General features: G+C 35.1%; 1 protein-coding gene across 1 annotated transcript in view; it reads right to left on the reverse strand.

The window, feature by feature from the left end:
- Clvs2 (clavesin 2) overlaps positions 1 to 21,842 on the reverse strand; it is a 69,117-nt gene that overhangs the window by 33,125 nt on the left and 14,150 nt on the right. Inside the window, exon 3 of the mRNA XM_047559346.1 lies at positions 20,450 to 20,624. Within this exon, the coding sequence (XP_047415302.1) occupies positions 20,450 to 20,624 (175 nt within the window). The remainder of the gene's footprint in view (positions 1 to 20,449; positions 20,625 to 21,842) is intronic.

Here is a 21,842-nt window from a genome sequence, read left to right on the forward strand (position 1 = left end):
GAGGAAAAATATCATCATAAAAATTATTTCAAAGCATTTTTAGAATTAGAAAAGGAGATAAATTCCTAATGTACAAAAATGAAGTGATATAGGAGTAGAAAGTGGGGGTCAGGGGAGTAGACATATTAACAAGAAATGGTAGTTTTAAACAAGACTTAAGTGAAAATCAATCCAGAATGATAGCATCCAGACTGGACAGTAATCAGACAAATTAGAAGGGAGAGTGACTAAGCTAAATGAATAATAGTTTTTAAAGAATAGAAAGTTTCCTAAATAAATATTATTAAAAGGTAACTATAAGATATCTAAGATAGTAGACAGGGAAAGTGTCTTTTACTTATTAATGTACATTCTTTTATTTTATTCTTTTATCAATAAGTAAATATCTTACTTGATACTATAATACTAAATCAAATGTAAATGAAGGAAAAATAAGATCAAGAGGCTCAATAGTGAAGCTATTACAATTAAAAAATGTGCTGCTAGTAGATCTCAGATACATGTCTAGCTGTTTTAGAAACAGAATTTGGAGTTTTATCCCTTTACAATATTTCTAGAAATAGTCACATAAAAGATCATCGAATTCTTAGTGAGGTATACTAATTTATATATATATATGTATATATATATGCATATATAGTATATATATATATAAATAAAGTTACATACATATTGTGTAATAGTCATCATAATCAAGTTAATTAACATATTCATCACCTTTCATGGTAACTATGGTCTATGCTGTTAGCAAATTTCAAGTATAAAATATAGTATTATTAACTGTAGTCATAAGATCTCTAAACACTGTAGATCTAATGAACTGTAGTCATTAGATCTCTAAAACTTACTCACCTCATATAACTGAAACTTTGTTTTTTTGACCAACACACACTATTTCCTCCTCTTTCAGCAGGAGGTGAGCTAGAACTAAAAACTGACTTTTGCTTGTGCAGAGGTATCTTAATAGAGACTCCACAACAAAATCCACTCATCTCCCATTCTGCTATGAAGTTAATGACAACCGATCGTCCTTACAAAATTATTTTGACTCTACCCAAAGATGCACTGCATTTAGTTTGGCTTAGTTTTGGTCCTAGCTATTAACATGTAAACAGTATCTGCAACCATTTGGCTCTGCACAACCACTTCGGTATTACCTGGACTGCAAAGTTCAGTTTGGAACTATGGAGAGAATCAAAGGGAAGCAGATCTGGAAAAATGTTACTGAAGATAGGGCCGACCTTCATACTTCTCCAGCAGGGAGGAGGCAATTCTCTAAGCAAGCAGTCATATATGAGTCTGAACAATGTTCGATTTTAGATGGTACAAAGGTTGACTTGAAAATAATTCATTCCTGCTTTTCATTACTAGTGCACTGAGAACATTTAAACAACATTAGATAAGGTTGTTAGATAACTGGGACTCCACCGAAGATCAAACATTACACAATGAATTAAAGAGCCCGGGCTCTTATGTGTCTCTTTTAATATCTCCAACCAGCAAAAGATGAAATCAAAGATCAGACACAGAAAGAATTGAACAAGAGAAGAACTAAATTCACACATTTTTATTAACAGCTTATTTAGAAGTCTATTTCACAGAAATAAGAAAATTATATAAAAAGGACACTAGAATGTTACAACACTGTGATAGTGATAAACTATACTTCCTTTTTATTCTTCATTTTTATTGGTTCTTTTTAGTTATATGTGACAGTAGAGTCCATTTTGTTAAAATCACACATGCATGGATATATCTTCATATATTAAAATATGTATTTTAATTAGGGTTCTAGTCTTGTGGATGTACCTCCTGTTTTGACAGTTGGCATTTGCACAGTTTTTTCTGTGCTCTCTGTGTGGCTTGCTAAATGACCAGTGTTCAGAGGTTATGAACATTTCACTAACTGAAGGCAATCCTTCTTCAGGTCTCGCAGCAATCTTCTATGTAGGATGATTAATGAAAACTGGTCAGATAGTGCTTTTGACAAAAACCGCTTCATCAGTCCGTTTTAACACACAGGCTCCTTGCTATCTATGAATTCCATCATCAGATAGTATTTGTTAGAAATACCAGTGATGCCACAGTGAATCAACATCTTGTACATCCACCAGACTGGAATCCTAATTAGGATACGTTATAGTCCATGTATGTATAATATGTCAAAATATACTCTACTTCATGTATATCTAAAAAGAACACATAAAAATATTTTGCTATTAAACAAAAAAGACATGTTCAACGTCAACCAATAGCATTTGCAGCTGTTGCCACATTCCATTTGGTCCACATTTTATCATAGGACCACCAGATTTATTGATTAAAATACACTTTTCTATCAAATTGAAAACTTCTCTCTATATGCAAAATTCAAATTTTTCAGAGTGGCATTCAACCTCCTACTATTTGGTCTCAGCTGAATTTTGCAATCCTTTTCCTACTTTACTTTCTCATGAGTGCCAAATACAGTCAAATAAATCTTCTTCCTAATACCCAAATGCACCATGTACATAATCATCTCTGCCATCCATCCCAATTCTCCTTCAGCATATAATGCTTCTAACAATGTATTTCCTTTCTTTCAAAATCCTTCTAGAGCCCTCTATGGGTAACTTTTCTCTTTGTGTTTTCCCTGAGATATAATTCCCTTTTCCTTCTTGCTCCTTTGGTAGGTTGTTTGCAATTTTAGAAACCATTTTACATTTTAAATTACTATAGTAATTAACTATTAAGTGATAAACTTTTCTTCATATGCGGAGTGATTATTTCTTCTATTGCAATGTTGTAGTTTGGGCCACTATAACAATAATATCATAGACTGAGTGGCTTAAATAACTTTTATTGCTCACAGATCTGGGGGCTAGGAAGTCAAGATTATGGTACCAACATGCTTTGGTTTTTCCTTATTTCCTCATATGGAGATGGGGGAATGAGAAAAGCTCTGTATGTCTCTTCATTAAAAAGTTTAATCTCATCATAAGGGCTTCATGATGAGATTATGAAAATTATGACCCAATTTTCTCCAAAAAAGTCCCATTTCCAAATATCATCATCATATTCAAGAACAGGGTTTGAACATACAAATTTTTGAAGGACATATTTAGTGCATCTCATTGGGGATTAACTAACAAAAGGTGAATTTTGAAGAAGGCACCCAAAATGATATACCTTAGAAACTACATCACGAGAGAAAGGGATAGAAGAATGGTCATAATTATTTAGAGAAGAAAATTACATGAGGAATATCAGATAGCTTCAATCATTCAAAGGAACAGACTTTCTGCATTATTGAAATTATGTATACAAGACATTGCATTAAGTAGAGTGGCATTAATCCTCTGTTCAAGAGCCAGTACAAAGATCAATGGTGAAAGATTCACAGGCAATTTTAAATAAATTACAGGAGATCCTGTTGCCAGACTCTTAGAGTGGAAAGGGCTACTTTGTGAAGCAATGTCCTGGTATGCTCCATGCACAAACAGAAACTGCAGAGCCATCTCTTAGGGCCACAGAAGCGATTGTTACATAAGATGGTCTGTGTGACTTCTAAATTCCCTTCAGACACTCGGATCCTAAGATTTCAAACAAGTCTACACTTAAGTTTTTTAATACAGAATCTGACATAGCACGTGCATCTGTGTTGCAGTTCTGCTAAAACTGATTTAGATCTGTAGAGCACAGCCAACAATTCCATACAGAATCACACACAATGCCAAGAAATAAATTACTATTGGATGAGGAAGAGTACATTAGGTAACTTTCTGATATCTCAATGCTTAGTTTTGTACTCATGTGCACTTAGTTACTATTCAAGAAAGGCTACAGAAAAATGTGTCCAATTGTGAATTTCTAATCCTTAAAAATTTAAAGTATATAATTAGCTATTTACAATTTACCAACAGTTGATCAGATTTATAATAAAAACAAAAGATTTTATTAAAACATCATATAAAATATTATGCCACTGATGTACTACTCTGAAAATGCACAGTACATTAGTATGATTAATGCAATTTATCATTAGATGTTGAGCAAATATAAACCCTTTCAAGCAAATCTTTTCCACAGGAGATGTTAGCATGCATAATAACTTACTTCTCTCTAAACAGAATTCTAAAATAGGTCCCAAACCGTGGTCTTGCCAAAGTCTCTAGTTTATTTCATCAGTGAAGCCACATGAGCCCTGGACATGCACAGCATGGTAGAGCCCTTCTTTCTTGTCCATGCAGAGGGTACAATGTGAACAAACATGTAGGTTTGGGGAATGTCTGATGAGAAAGATCATGCTTTAGGGAGCCACTATGATCACCATGTACAGGAGGGACCATGTAGAAAGGCAGCTGTGGGCTGCCCGCTGGGCCACTGTTCTACTTTCTGAGAAAGTCATCGTGAGACAGGACAGAGATTTAAATGAGGAGATTAAAATGTGGATAGGAGAGGACATGAACAAAATGTATCCTCTGCTTCTTTCAAGATCACTTGACCAGCACTAATGCACATTAATGTCTGAGAAGAATTGTGATACGAGTCTTCAAACTTCACACTTTTTCTTTAAAATATCCCACTCAATGAGGACTTGTATAATAAAAATATGATGAAATGAATGATGCTATGTTAATTGTTTTTATTATCCTCCTTTCATGGCTTTTTCTGTTCAAACTACTCACCAGTTTTCCATTTTCCATAAAATATTATTTAAATTCAACGTCCTTCCCATTTTACTCCAAATTGCTAGATGATTTCTTCACCTTATCTTGCTTGCCTTTCTTAGATAATCTTTCACATAAGATTGCTTGCAATTTTTTATTATAACCACAATGCAAGATACACATTTCACCTCTACATGCCATTTACCCCACACCATCTCTTCTCGTCCCTCCACAAACCCAAGTCAGATCATCTTTGAAGACCTAGCTCAACTTCCAACTCTGTTTTATAAAGTTATCTAGCATTTTAATCCATACATCATTAACCCATCCTTTGAACTCTTAACCAATTCCTCTCTGTAATACTAATTTTATCATTTATTAAACAGATTTTAATAATATAAGGATATAACAAATAGAAACGTGTTGTAAAAGCATGAGTGTCTTTATAAGATGCACTTATTTCCATTATTTTGTCTTTAACTCATCTATGGCAATCTTATTAAAGATTGGAAAAAAAAATTTTAAATAGTAGTATTGATGGGTATTGGACCAAATTCAACTTCCTTCTGCTTACCAAATCTGATTAGTACATGCCAGGTATAATGTTAACATGATATTTGGGATTTTGGATCAGTCTGGTGGCTTCATAAAACATACTTTTGAAAAGGTATCTCATCTTTTTTTCCCTACTGTATATTTACATTTATACTGACCCTGCTTGCCTAGGTCTTCCTGTAAATTTCCTTTGGGTTGTGGATCCAAACGTGACCCATCACAACCACATGTATTAAAGCTGCATAATTTTTTTTTTTGAGATGAGCATCTGCAGCTGCCTGGTTCTATTAACTTACTCATCAAACTATGCTAGTATTACTTTTAAAATACAAGCTAACCTTTTAAACTTGGCATATTCTATTTTTACTCATTAAATAATTTCCTTTATATTTTACTGTATATCATGACTGTTCGACATGAAGTTTCTATGGTCAAATTAATTTGATTCAAATGATAAAATGTAGAAAATAGAAAATGGAAAATTTCTCAATAGTACTACACCTCTTGCATAATTATTACTTCCCTTTGAATGCATTTTTTCTTCCTTTATTGAATATATTAATATGAAAGTGAAATTTTATAGCAATTTGTATCACACTTATTCTTCTTAACAGTATACATAACCATTTCTCATCTTATTCACAAAATGTTGGCAAACGTTACTCCTAACATTGAAAGAACACTCACCAGAGAAACCTGCCCCACCCTACTTTACTATCCTTATCCTGTGCCTGTTAGGTGACCACTTTGCTGCATACAATTATCATGAGACATTTTATAAAGTTAGAATAAATGCTATAGATAATGCTATGTGTTTTAAGTTGGGTTCCTTGGATAACAGACTCTGAGACCAAGACTTATTTGCAGAAGGTTCATCAAGGAGTGATGACAAACAAAACTCATAAGGAAGTCAGAGAAGAACTAGACAGAGGGAGACATTCGACTGTGATGTGGTTACAACAAAGGCTTTTGCTGATTCTGGCAGAAGCTCTGGAGTTGAGGTGTCCAGAAAGGAGGAAAAGGGGCAAAGCATATGTACTTCTACAGTGACCCCTCTCCTATGCTAACTTATGCTCCCTGGGGGCATAGCCTCTAACAGAGTAGCTCCATTTAAGGAAAGGCAATGGGGTGGGGGGGAGGGCTTGTTCAGCTTAAGGTATCAGCAGCTGAAATTTCTGCACCCAGGAGAATAGCTGCCTTGGTCCTAGAGGAAGGATCTGGGCTTCCCACTACATTATCCATTGCAGTTCAATGTTTGTGCCACTTAGACCCACACACTTCATTAAAAAGTTTATCATACCTGCAAATAGTACCTCTAGATTTTAGGTGAGTTTACTGTTCCTTTGGAAATTTAAAACAAGAATTTGGGACAAACCTCAACCCTCACTGCAGCTACTGATCACAAAGCACTTCCTTTTTACAATGAGTTTCTTTCCAGTCACGGGAAAGAAGCCCATGACAACTCATGGTGAGTCAGATCTCAGCTAGAACACTACTCATTTCCTTGCTCCTGTCCACCAGTGAAGGAATTTAAAGATGGTGTTTCAGCTCCCCAGATATCAATATCAACTGGGTTCCTGTGTCCTAGATCCACTGAAATGGAGTAAATGCCTTAGGCCAGTGATCAGTTACCCAAGTAAATGACTCTTTATCCCTTTATAAAAGAATGATGAAATGATGCACTTGGTATTTCAGGGTCCTTCTCCATGAGAATCAAATATTTTCATTAGTTCATTTTTTTGAGTCTGTTATCTGGCTCAGATCAGGAATATAGGCATAGTGTTCTTATTTGTTGTTGGGAAGACTCCCCTCATTCTTTTGGTTGGATACTTTAAGTAGTACTTTTACTGTCTTTCCACCTATCATCTTCACAGGAACACATAATTTAATTGCCATAGCTCCCTAATACCAGGTCCTTACAGCTGCCACTCCAACTGTGTTACTCACTATAATAATTCAACTCAATATATTTCCGATATTTAAATATTATCACCTCCCCAGGTTTGTTTCCAAATCCCCTCATCTCCTTTGCTCAGGAAACTATTTCTTTAATACGTTAACTCAATTGTCCCATCAGATAACTATTTATAGTCTCTCAAATGCCAGAGATGTCAAGTCCCACAGTGTGTGCTCTCTCAAGTTAACCCCATCCCATTTCCGGTCAGGTGAAGGTTTCAAAAACCACAACTCTACAATGTGCCTTTCATGTACTGAGAACTGGTGGTATCATCCTTCTTGCTGCCTGGCCAGTGAGTTAGTGAGTTTAACTGGCTGCTGTTCTTACCACTGAAGATCTCATTATCTGGTTGATCACAGTTAATAGAGCTATAAAAAATGAATTCCATTTATTATCAAGAAAAAATAACTATTATAATCATATTTAACCATTGTTTTACAACCTGGAAGATAAGAGACATGGACAATAAACTTCTAAGAGAAGACTATATACACTTTAAAAACATGTATTGTCAACAAAAAGTGGAAGAATAAGAACTACTGTCTTCCTATTAAACCTCAGTTTGTGAGTTTCATACAACCTTCCATGTTTGGCTGATTAATTAGATAACAATCTTATTTCTATCTAAAGGTCAGTCTTGTCATCACATAAATTTAATTCCATTCTATTCTTAAGCACTAGGCAACAAGAACTTATTTTACTTTGACTAGGTATCATGCTAATATCTTTCATATTTGGTATCTTGTTTAACCCTCATAATAATACCAGGTGGAAGATAATAGTCTCATATCATAGATGTGATAACAAAGACTGATATCAGTTCAATATTCTATACAAAATTGAGACATGCATGTGGAAGAGGCAACGTTTAAGTTCAGGAATATTTGACTCTTACACTCTGAACTATCATAGAAGGTGTCAAGATAGAAGACAACATTGCTTTGACTATATCCTACATAATTGTTCTCTAAACAACTCTTTATGAAGAAAAATAAAATATGATTTTCACAAAAGCTTGCTTGAATAAAAGAAAAAAATTGTTTCTTCCTTACATAGCCTCATGATGAAACACAAATCACATTATATCATCTCTCTTCCTACACCAAACTTAAGATTGTCTTGTTTGTAAATTATGTTATAAACAACACTGTGGGAAGCCTCCAAGTGGAAGGAAAGAGGGGGAAATTGTACTTTCAGTGTCAAAACTTGAGTTTTGAGTAAACAGTTCTGTCAACACCAAAAACAGGAATAATGAAGGAAAAAGAATCTTGTAGGGGAACCTAGGCCACTTAAAAATTCTAGTCTTGACTCAAACACATAGCCATTAAGACCTGAGGATAATGGAGAACACCCCTATTTCTTCAGTGACTTCAACCTGTTCTAAGAGTTAAGGCACCTACGAGAAAGGCCTTGGTGGATAAAGAAAACCAGGACTGGAAAGCAGAAAAGAACAAACCACAGCTGAATTCCTGGGAGCTGTCCACAGTGCTGCTCAGGTCAGCCTGGGGCCTCCTAGTGGGTCTCTGGTCAACAAGGAAGACACTTTAATTCTTCCTTGAGTTAAGGTCCTCCATCAGTTTTAAGTATTTGTGAAACTAGAATATGGTTCCCTGTTATTTACACACAAGTGCTTTTACTTCCCTTAACTAACTAAACTATTTCTCCATTTAGTGATATGTCAGTTGCCCACTGTGTTCCTGATCATCTAGCCCATGCTGAGACACTAGGCGTCAGTTGTTACCAAGTGCTGTCTGTTGTCCCGTCCTGCAAAAACCCATCATTGTTCTATGTGGGGCCAAATGTGCTTTCCCTAAGACATCTTAGGATAAATAATGAGCTGAGCAGAGGCATCTTTCTGAGGCCTTCTTTTTAAGCTAGGTGTTAAAGTTTCCTACCTGCCAGAGTCACTACCTAGCTATAAATAAATACAGTTTTTCAAGTGATAGAGTCAGGTCAGGTCTGCCCATATTTATTGTCAAGAATTATGGGTGCAACCCTTGGACTTTAGGATATAAATTTATTACACATTACACCCCAGAAAAAAATATCTCAAGAGATTTATATAAGAGAACATCCTCTGTCTCCTTCTTTCCTCCTCCTCCTCCTCCTCCTCATCATCCAACTATTTACTTTAAAGAAGAATGAGGGTCTCCTAGACCCTTATGCTAAAGTGAAAACAGTGCTTCTTCATCTTCATTTTTATTGTCTTGTGATCATAAATAGATAATGTGATCATAACTAGATAATGATGAAATAAACAGACCAAATAAACACAAGTCCTCCACAAATTTAAATGACAGTGAACATTATAAACTCTAAACAGTTTACAACATCACTGAAAACCAAATGAGTGAGAGTAACATTAGTAAATCAGATGTTTTGATAAAATTTTGGAAGATAAAAAAATATATTGTTCTGACTTTTGCTTCAAGGAAGATGGGATAGTCATATTTTCCCCATTATTCCCAGTAATCATATCTAAAAGACCACAGCATTATATAAAACAAACTAGCCAGGCACCGTGATACCCAAAGATAGACATGATGGTAAGTTCCCTGGGTTTGACTTTACCTTGTGTATCTCAGATTTAGAGCTCACATACAACAGCCTTAACAAAAGCTTACTCTAATAGCCAAAGGTCCAGGAAATGTACATACTAGCAGCACACAGTTTTTAGAGTAGCTCTACTCTAGCCAAAATTTTTTAGGGGAGATTCTGGGGATTAAACTCAGGAACACTACCACTGAGCCATATCCCCAGCCCTATTTTGTATTTTATTTAGAGACAGGGTCTCACTGAGTTGCTTAGTGCCTTGATTTTGCTGAGGCTGACTGAACTCACAATCCTCCTGCCTCAGCCTCTCAATTCGCTGGGATTAGTGGCATGCTACACCACCCCCAGCTAGCCAAATTCTATAGGGAAAAAAAGTATGATCTCATCCCCACCCATACCAGCAATCTGAGACAGGAATCTAAAGTTACACCTGCACCAGGCTGCAGTGAGGCAACCCACCTTCCTCAGTGTGGTGCCAGAAGAGACTGAAGAGGAAGTCAGGACTCTCATCCCTGTTTTATCAATATTAACATCCTGCTGGTGATACTGAACAATAGTTTTGTAAGATGTTACCACTGAATGAGACCTGCAAAGTATTTTTGTATGATTTCTTCCAACTATACCTGGATCTACAATGATCTTAACAGAAAAATAAAAAGTCTAATAAAATACATGTTATTTATAAAACAGAATCATTATAATATATAGTACAGAGGATTATGAACACAAATATAAAATTCCTGTGGTGGATTCATAACATGATCCAATCCCAGATGCATGCTTGTAAATGACAAACATGAAGAAAGATCCTAAAACCTTTTAAAGAGAAATGGCAGGAGCCTACAAAGTGACAAGAGTTTGTTTGAAACCAGGAAATAATGGATGTCTAACAACTAAGAAATAATGATCTCAAAGTACTAAGGGAAAATTATTTCTATATGTAGCAACTCATATTTCTATATGTAGCAACACTATGAAACAAATATGAAAACAGAATAAACACATTTTAGATAATTCAAATACTCTGTAATTTTTCCTCCCCTGCACTCTTTCAGATAAAAACAACAACAACAACAACAAAAACCCTTAAGATTTAGTATTTCAAAACAAGAGAAAAGAGAGAAAAAAAATTCAAAGACCCAGGAAATGAAACCCAAGAAACAGCTAATATAGCAAAGAGAAAAATTTCAAAAATGTTAAGAGTGACAGCCCTAATAAAGAAGAGCAAAAAATCATAGCATAAAGCACTCCTAGAATACCTCCAAGAGGAAACTAAATTCTTTATAGTACATGATGTGATTAAAAAACTAGTTAATAATAATGTAATTCTTCCTTTTATTTATTAATTTCTGAACTGATTAAAATAAATTGACTTCTACATATTCTCACAATACAGCTACACAGTAAGTAAAATTCCAGCTGTTTTTAGAGCACTTGATAAGCATTGATAATATGGTGAACCCTATAGATTATATATATTATAAAATTTGATAGTGACTCTGTTTTCTAAGTTCAAGCAACAAGACCTAAGTATGAAACTACTCCCATATCATCATGCACTGCACAACGTAGTTTTGGTTAACAATGAACCACATGCCTCAGTGGTAACATAAGATAATAATAAAGTCTAGGTGTGTGATGGGCTATGCTATCTAGGTTTGTGTAAGTACACTCAATGATGTTCAGAAAATGATAAAATCATCTAAGGACATTTCTCAGAAGGTATCCCTGTTATAAAGTGACACATGGCTATATAGTGGCAGCACATACTCTTTTCTGGGGGTTTCTCAAGTTAGGTCATCTCATTTTAAAAAAATGTCTTATTCTCATTTTATACTATTAAATCCAAATTCAGATGGTTTTTAACTTCAAGGCAAAGCAACAACAACATTACTATAGCTGTTGTGATAGTTAATGTGTCAACTTGATTTGGCCCAAAGGTGCCCAGATATTTGGTTAAACATTATTCTGGGTATCTGTGAGGGTGTTTCCTGAAAAGATTAATATTTGAAATGGTAAAATGAGTAAATTACACCATAGACTCTTTTGCTTCTCAGTCCTTCAGACTTAAACTAAAATTTTACTATCAGCTCTCCTGATCTCAATATGGCTAACTGCAGGTCCTACCTGAGACTTATCATCCTTGGTCTCTCAATAAATATACACCCAATTGGTTCTTGTTCTCTGGAGAACCTAGAGTAAAACACCTACCATAGAAACAGTCTTAAGAATTTAAAGGAATGATTTACCATTTTTTACTTTTACATTCAAGATGTTTGAAAATACTCTTTATAGAAGAGTCAAAGTAATTTGTGGAAAGTTGAGTTCATTAAATCATGGCTGTTATAGAGATCTAGTTATACTAATAGAGGTATGTAGAAATCAACAGCTCCCTCACTTATGTAAACCTGATCAGGTACAGAAATAGTAGTGAATATGAAGAAGGCATTGTAGGAAAGATATATTTATTCCTTTGTACTTGAATATAGGAATTCAAGTTCCTTGAAACAGTGTCTAATTATCACCTCTTCCTTTCACAGAACAAATGCAAAACATTTCTTAAAGAGCTGATTGAAGACTTATCAAATTTATTTTAAGGAATCAGTACAATGAAAGCTAGCTATCCACCAATTTTTCTTCTTTCTGAAATCATAACTAAACTCCATTTCTTATCTTCCCTTGTCATGAGAGTTCACTTGTTCACATGTTTGAGTTATAACCAAAGGAATGCAAATGAAAACAATGTGTGCTAATTCCAGGTCTAGCCCATAGAAATCGATGACATGTAATCCTCCATGTTTTTTGTTTTTGTTTTTGTTTTTGTTTTGTTGTTGTTGTTGTTTTTTCCTTTCGAGGCAAAGGAATAAAATGGCGCCTAGTAGACTTGGAAACCACAAGGAGAAGATGGCAGAGTAAAAATGAGGAAGGAATATGGGACAAGAACCATAAGGAGTGGTTCCATCTGCAGATCAAAAACATCCACCAGACTTCATATGAGTGACGGTAGAGTGACGGTAGAGCCAAAATACACATTTTGGTTTGTGTCTTAATAGCAGTTTTATTATATTAAAACTCACACTTACCCACATTTTAACATTCCAATTGATTGTGGGATTTAAAATGTGATTCACTTTCGGCCATAGAAACACTGTCGTTAATTGTACATCAAATGGTATCTCAGTAAAAAAATACAAGGAATTCTTCTTATGATGTTATTATGACTTCCGTAATTGCAGAAAGAGGAAAACTAGCCCACTGAAAAAAGTTCCTCAGAATAGTTATAATGAAGGATAAAAATATTTTAGTTTCCAGAACAATCTTATGAGAATAGAACAACAGGAGTATTATTCACAGATGAGACAATAACCCTCAAGATTCTAGCAATATGGCACCAGAATTTTTAAATACAATAAAAGAAAAATAACTATTCTAATTAATATTTCAAGTGACTTTAATAAAGTGTTCATGAGATAACATTTGTGAAGAGGAACTGAGTAAGTATTTGAAAGATAAACATGCCAATTTTAATACCTCTAGTTAAATCTGATGCCACTTGGGTCCTAAACTAATTTTTAAAAAGCATAATTGGATGTTCATATTTTGCAGTTCTGATTTGAAGACACTGAAAAAATCAGGTTCTACTGGCAGTGGAGGATACATCAAGATGTATTTACATTGCTGCTAAAAAGCACGAGAGAATCTGCACTTACTTGTCTTTTTTGTTCTTTATTTCAGGACATGTCTAAACATACCCAATAAAATGAAATGCAGAATGACTCATACTGGTCCTTCAATTTTTCATTATAGATAATTACTTTCTATCCATTCATCATTATCTCAATGACTCAGACCAGAAAAGTATTATTTATTTCTTTCCTTTTGTGGCTTCAATTATTTGGCTATTTGAAGCCAAATGATCAAAGCCTCTTCGTCAGTAATGGAAAAGGTAGAAGTATTAAATTTTATTGATAACTTCTAATACTCTTTAATTCAGTAAAAATGTGTTCAATAACTCTAGAGCACTCATCTCTTCATTTTCAAAGTTTAACACCTACTTCTTACAACTAGAAAATGTTAACACATTTAGGTGCTAATCAAAGGAAATGAACAGCTATTTAAATGCAAGAAAAATAAAGAGGCTGGGGAATCAGGAGAAGTGGAGAGAGGAGGGCACAATGGGGATGGAAATGATCAAAATATACTACATGCATGTATGAATATGCCACAATGGAACCCATTATTCTGTATAATTCATATGCATTAATAACAATACAGAGATAACATACACATACATATATGGCTATATGCACAAAATTAATCTAGCCCATTATCAAAGGTTATATAATCCCTAAACTGCTTGCTAAAAAAGATATATAGCATTAACACACCTACTGTCAGTTTTTAAGAAAGACTTAAAACATCCTACTTCTGAGGACTACACCTCTCAGTCAAAACACATTCTCACATCTTGAAATTGCAGCAACTTTAGGGCTTTCATTCATTTTGCTTTAGGTTAAGTAACAACTGAAAGTAAGCACACTTAGCTCAGACACTTATGCATGTGATGAAAAAAAAACTGCTTTTTTACAGTGCTTTTTTTTTTTTTTTTTTTTTTTTTTTTTTTTAACACACTGCCCTTGTCACTGTTTCTCATTATGGTTCTTCTTTTGCACACAAAATGTGGAAATGAATGATCCCAACTCCAGGCTGTCTGAATGAATACAGATCAAGAATTCATGCATTCATTGTCAAAGAGACAGGCACTGTTTCAACACCCTCCTATCAATACTGCCCTAAGTTTAAAAGGTAGCTTGCAAGCAAGAGGTCTCTGCCATTATTCAAAGCATTCTACATCTGAAAAGTATTGGCAGGTTCACAACCAATACAGAGAACACTGTTGTAAAGCCCAGCCACACTCCTTTTGTTTTATTATGAATTCCTAATTTACTCATTATCACACCAAATTTCTTATTTTTCCTTAACCACCTTACACACACAAACACACACACACACACACACACACACACACACGCACTTTCAAATCTGCCAAAAATTACAAGTAGGATTTCGAAGACTGAATAAGCTAAGGCTAGACTGAAGTAACGGAGCTCCTCATTCGCTAATCTTGAACAGTGATATTCCAAGTCATTAGCAAGTCCTCTGTTTTTGGCAAGTTTCCCTAGGTAGAACTGGGCTCCCAAAGAGCCTGAGCCAGAATTTGTAAAGGCAGCACTTTTTGCCTTTCACATGAATGAGCAGAGCTCTCAGAGCTAACAGATTGTTGGCTCCTGGTATTGCTGGACTCTTGAGTCAAACGAAAAGGCCAGTGAATTGATTACATATTCTTTATTGTTTCACTAGTTCCACTTATTAAGTGCTCTTGGACTGTCTGGCCCTGTTTTAGGCACTTTACAATGACCCTATGTCCAAGTTTTATGTAGCAGTTCAAACCCTTGTTACAGTTAAACCCTTTGCCAGCAAGCCATGTCTTAACTACCTTATATACTTTTCAGCAGATGGAGTTTGGGGATTCCTGTGAAATTGTGAAAGCAAAAGTAGAGAAACAGCAGGATAGCACTAGGGGAATAACAGAAAAATATATCCAAATGGCAACAAACAGCACAGGTAGGATTAGGTAAGTTTTTTTTTAATTCACAAATTGGGAGATTCTGGATTCATGGACAAGTTTGTGTTGTGCATCTTTAGAGAGATTTCCAAGATACTTTGCCATTAAAAAAATAGAGGAACAGAAACCAAAAATATTAAAAGTACACCATTTCTTTGTAAAAAGAGTCTAAGTTGTTCCAGGTATTTTCAAACATTTCATGTTTTAATTGGCTTCCCAGGCAGATACCTTACAGTCTGTAAGTCACATTCACTTAATCTTATATTGATTTCCTAAGAAACGTTCTGTTTCTATGACTGCACCAATCAATTAAGTTCTCATAAGTAGCGAGACAATTTTCTCTTTTCTCTCCAATGAAGCCTGAATATGTTCTTCCCCCAAGAATATCTAATGTTGCCCCTTGTCCATAAAGAAACTACATTATATTGGTTAAAATGGTTGATGTCTTGGGCAAGGGAGATAGCTCAGTTGGTAGAGGCACCGCAAAAAAAAAAAAAAAAAAATGGTTGATGTCTTTCATATTTTGAAAATATTTGGAGATTCTGCACAGAGAAAACATGCAGTTGCCTTGGACCAAAACATTGAATGGCTTATCAATCTGCAGTTGTGTTTATAAAAGGTCTCTATGGTTACCAACAAAAAATGGCCTTTCCTTTAGTCTTCATGCTGTATCCCAGAGAATGGGAAGGCTGGTGATCACTCAAGGAGTCTGCTCACTGGAAAATGGACAATGATTCTGCTACTTGATGTGAGCAAAGTGCAAAGGCACAAGATAGTTATATAAAACTTCTTTAGTTAGCACTGCACTGTCTATCCATATTAAAGTATGTGGTTTTGGGATAAATATGCACATTCTTTTTCTTAGAAATAGACTAGGAATCAACAGAAACAACATGATTAGTGAATGATATTGATCTCTGGAGTCAAACAAACCTAGACCCAAGTATTAATATCAGCTGGGAAAATTTGGCCAAGCATCTTGAACTTTCTTTGGTTCCATTTTCTGTCCTATAAAATGGCATTGGTATAATTAACTCAAGGTTGGTTTTGGGATTTTCTAGATCCAACCTATCCTTCCTTCAAAGTCCATTCTTCTATCCAAAAGATCTTTCCACAACTGAAGAGTGACCTGAACACTTTCGTTTCCCAGACTTCCTTGTGTCCAGAGAGCACAGGTCAAACCATGTAGTATCCAGTCTTCTATCCCATGCAACTGGTTCCCAGACTGCCCTTCTAGGGTCATCTCAGGTTAATCCTCAATTCATGTCTTAATCTAGCCACATCAAAACAGATTCATTATGCACTTCCAACCCTTTGTAGCTCTGCTTTTGTCCAAAGTATTTTCCCAAAATTCTCCCTACCTGAAATACCCTCTGTCCTTGTCTACGTAGCAAATTTTTGCTCAACCCTTAATTCCAAGGACAACTTCCCAACCACCACCTTTACAACTGAGCAGGAGCTTCTCTCCCATAATACAAACATTAAATTTCAACAGGTAAAACAATCTCATTCTTTCTTTTGGCTTTCAATTTGAAAACATATGTTATTTGGCATTCAATGTGAAAATATCTACATGTTATTTAACCAAGAGATATCACAAAGAAAAATGAAGTATTTGTCTTTATAATCTGAGCATTGAAAGAAAAATATATTCAGATTCCCAAAGTCAATCAACAATAATTCATCACAATTAGATCATCACTGAATTGTGAGATAATCAGCACATATCCAGATAAATATGCCACCTGAAAAATGAGCTAATCCACATCAACTTCAATCACATCACCTGTTAAGTGCAAGATGTATCATTTCTAATATAATAACACTTAAAAGTTTGAATGAATAAATAAACAGATTCAAACAAGTTAAGTAATTTGTAAAAGCACTTGATATGTGGCAGGGTTGCCATCCAAATCTAGGTCTGTCTGAATCCTCAGTGCATTCCATCCTTCCACATTCTATCTCATTTGACCTTGCACCGTGGTCACATGTGGACCTGCAGTAATGGTCCAAGTACTTTTATACAGGGTCTCAGGTGCTATCTTTAGCCAGGTCACTCAAAGTACTTTTTGATTGAGGTTTGAAATGTAGGTTGGTGGTTAGATAGATTGCATAGTCAACTCAAGAGGAAGACAGATAGGATCTCTTCAAAACAGTAGCATCCCATTAATAAAATAACTTATTAAAATAACTGCCCTGATGCTACATCTACTTGTAGCCTTTATTATTTTTAGCTCAACTCCCTAAAATGTGTTTCATGATTACCTAAATAAAAATAACATCATGGCAGAATTATAGTACAATATTAGTCCTTTCTTTATTGCCTTGAGTTAACTGGAAGGCATTTACTATTTTCATAGTGTTGGTGGTCTTGTTGATAGCAGTCGTTATACTAAGAAAACTAAAATTGTGTATGTATCTTTACTTTAAATATTTTTTTAATCAAGATTACTTAAATACTATTAATTAATGTCCTGGATGAAACAGAGCTACATACAATATTTCTCACATAATAGATGCCAAATAAAATGGGACTTGATTTTAAAAGCCAGAAAGTGTTAATTCAATATGAGACTAAATAGGAGATCATGCATGCCATAATGGAACATTTTAAGCAATCCTACAATCTAGGATTCAGAATTACCATTGTTTTTAGGTATAGTTACGTAAGTCTGAACATGGGCATAGATATACAGTATTAGACAATCCATTTGAACTGGAGAAAATTTGAGTTTAAAGGTCAGTAATATATATAATTTATTTCCAGGAAGAGCTCCCATTTTAGGTTTCCTCTGGACTGGTGAACAAGAGCAGTTAGAACTGTTTATTCAATGCACTCTGGAAGAAAGGAGAAGAGGACTAAAATATTTATGGGGAATAGAGAGAAGGCAGATCCATATGTGTAGCACAAATCCATACAGGAAGGGGATCATTTCCCTCCCTAGATACAAGCTCCGAGGTTTAATCAGACTGCAGCTCCTCCTATGCTCACACTTTGCACTTAAAGAAGCTCTGAGAGTGGCCCTGGCTAATGAGAAGCTCCCAAGCATCTCTGAGTCATCAGTTTGTTCTCTGGCAATGACGTATCCCATACTGTTAAGTAAATCCATAAAGTGGGCAAGTTACATGATAGCAAAATATTGAATCTATCTTTAAGGTGCTTTTAAAAACTTCTTAGGTATAATGAGTTCTCCAGCCCTTCTGACAGCTAAAGACCTAGGCTGCTCCTAATGCAAATATAGGTTAAATAATTAGACAAGTTACCAAAATATGTTAAGTAACTGTTCGTTTCTCATCTCTGTGACAAAAGTACCTGCCGTAAACAATTTAGAGGAGGAAAGTTTTATTTTGGCTCATGGTTTCAGAGATGTCAGGACATGGTTAGCCAGCCAACTCTGATTTGGGCCTGAGTTGAGGTAGAACATCATGGCAGAAGGGCATAGTTGGGGAAAGCTACTCAGCTCGTGGCAGTCAGAAAGCAGAGAGCGGGAGACAGAGGGGTCGGGGACAACATACCCTTCCAGGACAGGGCCCTAGTGACCCGATTTCTCCATCTGGGTTCCTCCTCCTTCGGTTTCCTCCACCTCTCTGTAGTCCATTCAGCTATCAATGAATGAGGTCAGCGTCCTCATGATCAATCACTTCCCCAAGGCTCACCTTGGAACATGACTGCACTGGGGACCTTCAACACATGAGCCTTTGTGGGACATTTCAGATACAAACTATAAAGCAGCACAACTGATGAAAATCAATTTCTTGTACGGAGTGAGGAACCCTTTATCCATTACTGAGAATAGCAGAACTAGGTCTCATTCTACATGACATACACATTGCCAAACATGCTTTATCTTGCTCCCTCTCTCAGCCCTTGTTAACTGTCTCTGTGGAGTTAAGAAAAAAGGTGCTGTGTAAGATAAGATAGGGGAAAGAAGGATTCACCAGGAGCCAGTCAGAAAACTTGCAGTGGGAAAAACAAGTTAGAGAGAGAGATCAGTGTGTCTTATTCAGTCTGGAGGCAGAACTCAAACTGTGAATTCAATTTGGTTAAGAAGCCCTGCAGCCTGTAGCGGTGGCCCATTGTTAGGGGTTCAGCAGTCATTAATTTACGTGCCAGAAACGCAGTCAGAAATTACTATGGAGTGGAGATCTGGATTATTTTGGTTTATTCAACATAAAAAAGTCTAACACTCTGTCATGATGAATAATACATATATAATTCATTTATTTAAAATAAGAGATACTATCAGTGATGAAAGTTAGAAAAATTAACTATTAACAAATCTCTAAAATGTGTTAAAAATACAGAGAATAAATATGGAACAAAGAATTTTTTCACTCGAGTTGAACTTGCCAATCTTTCTAGAAGCTTAAAATCAATTCCATAAATATTATACACAAAGTAGCATGTAGTAGAAAGAGAGCAGAAGGATATCGTAGAAGTTAAATAAAAAAACTTGAAAATAGCAAAACTGTAACACTGAATTATGATCCACTTCCTTTTTTATAATTTCCAATGAGTTCAATACCATTCCCTGGAAGATGCACTGTAACTATATAAATTCCATGTCACAGCACCTCCCACCAAAAAAAGGAAAAAAATGTCTAGAGAAATATTTCAAAATGGTGATTTTTGTGTCTTAGAAACAAAACAAACAAAAATCATTTTGATCAACCTTAGGCAACATAAAGACATTGTTGATCCTTCCCAATTCATTAGGTTATATGAGAGTAATGAAAAATGTATTTAGTTATTTATAATAAACACAGAAAAGGAAAGAGAAATATAAAGCAAGCCCCACTATCTAATAATTCAAGTCCAGCAAAAGTTACATGTCCTGATTATCAAGATAAAAATCTCAGTCCATCATCTGTATATGTGTTTAACATTATGAGGGCTTCTGCGAAATATCACAAACTTATCTACTAAAAGGCTAACATCCTTCAGCCCATCTTTCAAAATCCTTTGTTCAGTTAGTGTTTTAATGTTTGTACTAAAAACGAAGTCATGCTTTTTGTTTTTATTATTCTGTAAGATATTTTGCATTCTAAGCCAATGGCTAAGAGAAATCAAACATGGGAGAGCAAAGCCCAGTAACTGGCATCTCCTACCTGAAGACCTTCAATAGCTAACCGCAGCATGCTTGGCGTGAGTTTAGAGGCTTGCTTGAAGGTGAAGTTACTCCAGTCTATGATCAAAACAAACCCATTGACTTGAAGCTCAGGATCTTCAATCATGGCTTCTAAAGAAAGTAAGATGGCACGCAGAATATCCACCAGTGTGTACCTATCAGCAACAGAAAAGTACTCAGTTAGATCTGACAACTTTTGTAGAATCTGTAGAAAGTTTTTCAGTTTTTAAAGGAACTAAAGAGACCCTTTAAAATACCTCAAACAGACTGTAATCTGACTATTACCTTGAAGAGTCCCTTTAAAATACCTCAAGAATCTCAAGGAAATGATTTTGCCTAAAAAACTTCTTTACTTTATATCAGCTCTGGGGATATATTAGTATTTAACACATATTCTATTCAAACAGGTAGCAATGATTTTGAAAATACTGCAGCATGTTTTATACTTTGTAGTCATTTAATTTGCATCCGGGACTTCCTATGACTTTCTAATATCTCATTTCAACTATCCCCAAAAGTAGGCATCATAGTTTAGAACAGCTTAAGAATGCTGTTGGTAATACAAACACTACTTATATATTAAGCCCTCTGTATCTGAGGGATCAGCAACTATGGATTCAGTCAGTTGAAGATAGAATTAAAAAAAAAAAAAAAAGACACTACATCTGTATTGAACTCATACTAACTTTCTTAAGAAATACAGTATAACAACCATTTATATTGTAAGTAATCAAGAGATAATTTAAATTGAGAGGATTGAAAGTGTACAGAAAGAGGTGTACAGATTGTATGCAAATACCATGCCATTTTACATAAGAGACTTGAGCATCTGCAGAATTTAATGTCTGCAGAGGACCCTGGAACCAATAACTCGAGAATACTGAGACACAACTGTATTTGAAAAATTCAAGAATGAGATCTGAAGGAGTTTCGAAATCAAGAAAAGTGTATGGGATCATTATGGATAAAAGTACCAGCAGACTTCATTACCTCTGTTGATTTTGCATCATAAAGATGAAAAGAAAAGAAGGGAAGATAGGAGGGACAGATAGAGAAGACAAACAAAAGCAGAGAATCAGAAAAATCATGGAGATTTATCTATTTAATATAATGCAAGTCATCCAAATTTAGAGTTGGATCTTTATTTTTTCCTATCTTGTTCCTTAAGACAATATTGGACACAATCTAGAATTTCAGTAAATGTACTTGTTCCTGTCAAATGGGACTGGACTGGGGAACAAGGAAACTGATTGCAGCCTAAGAAACTGAGTAAATAAAGACTGCAGAAGAACAAAAATAAGAAGCCAAATTTGAGAAGTATTTTAATGGTAAACTTGTTAAAATTTAATATTTAAGTAGGTGTAGAGACTAAG

Source organism: Sciurus carolinensis, chromosome 7 (assembly GCF_902686445.1).
Source record: "Sciurus carolinensis chromosome 7, mSciCar1.2, whole genome shotgun sequence".
Taxonomy (NCBI): domain Eukaryota; kingdom Metazoa; phylum Chordata; class Mammalia; order Rodentia; family Sciuridae; genus Sciurus; species Sciurus carolinensis.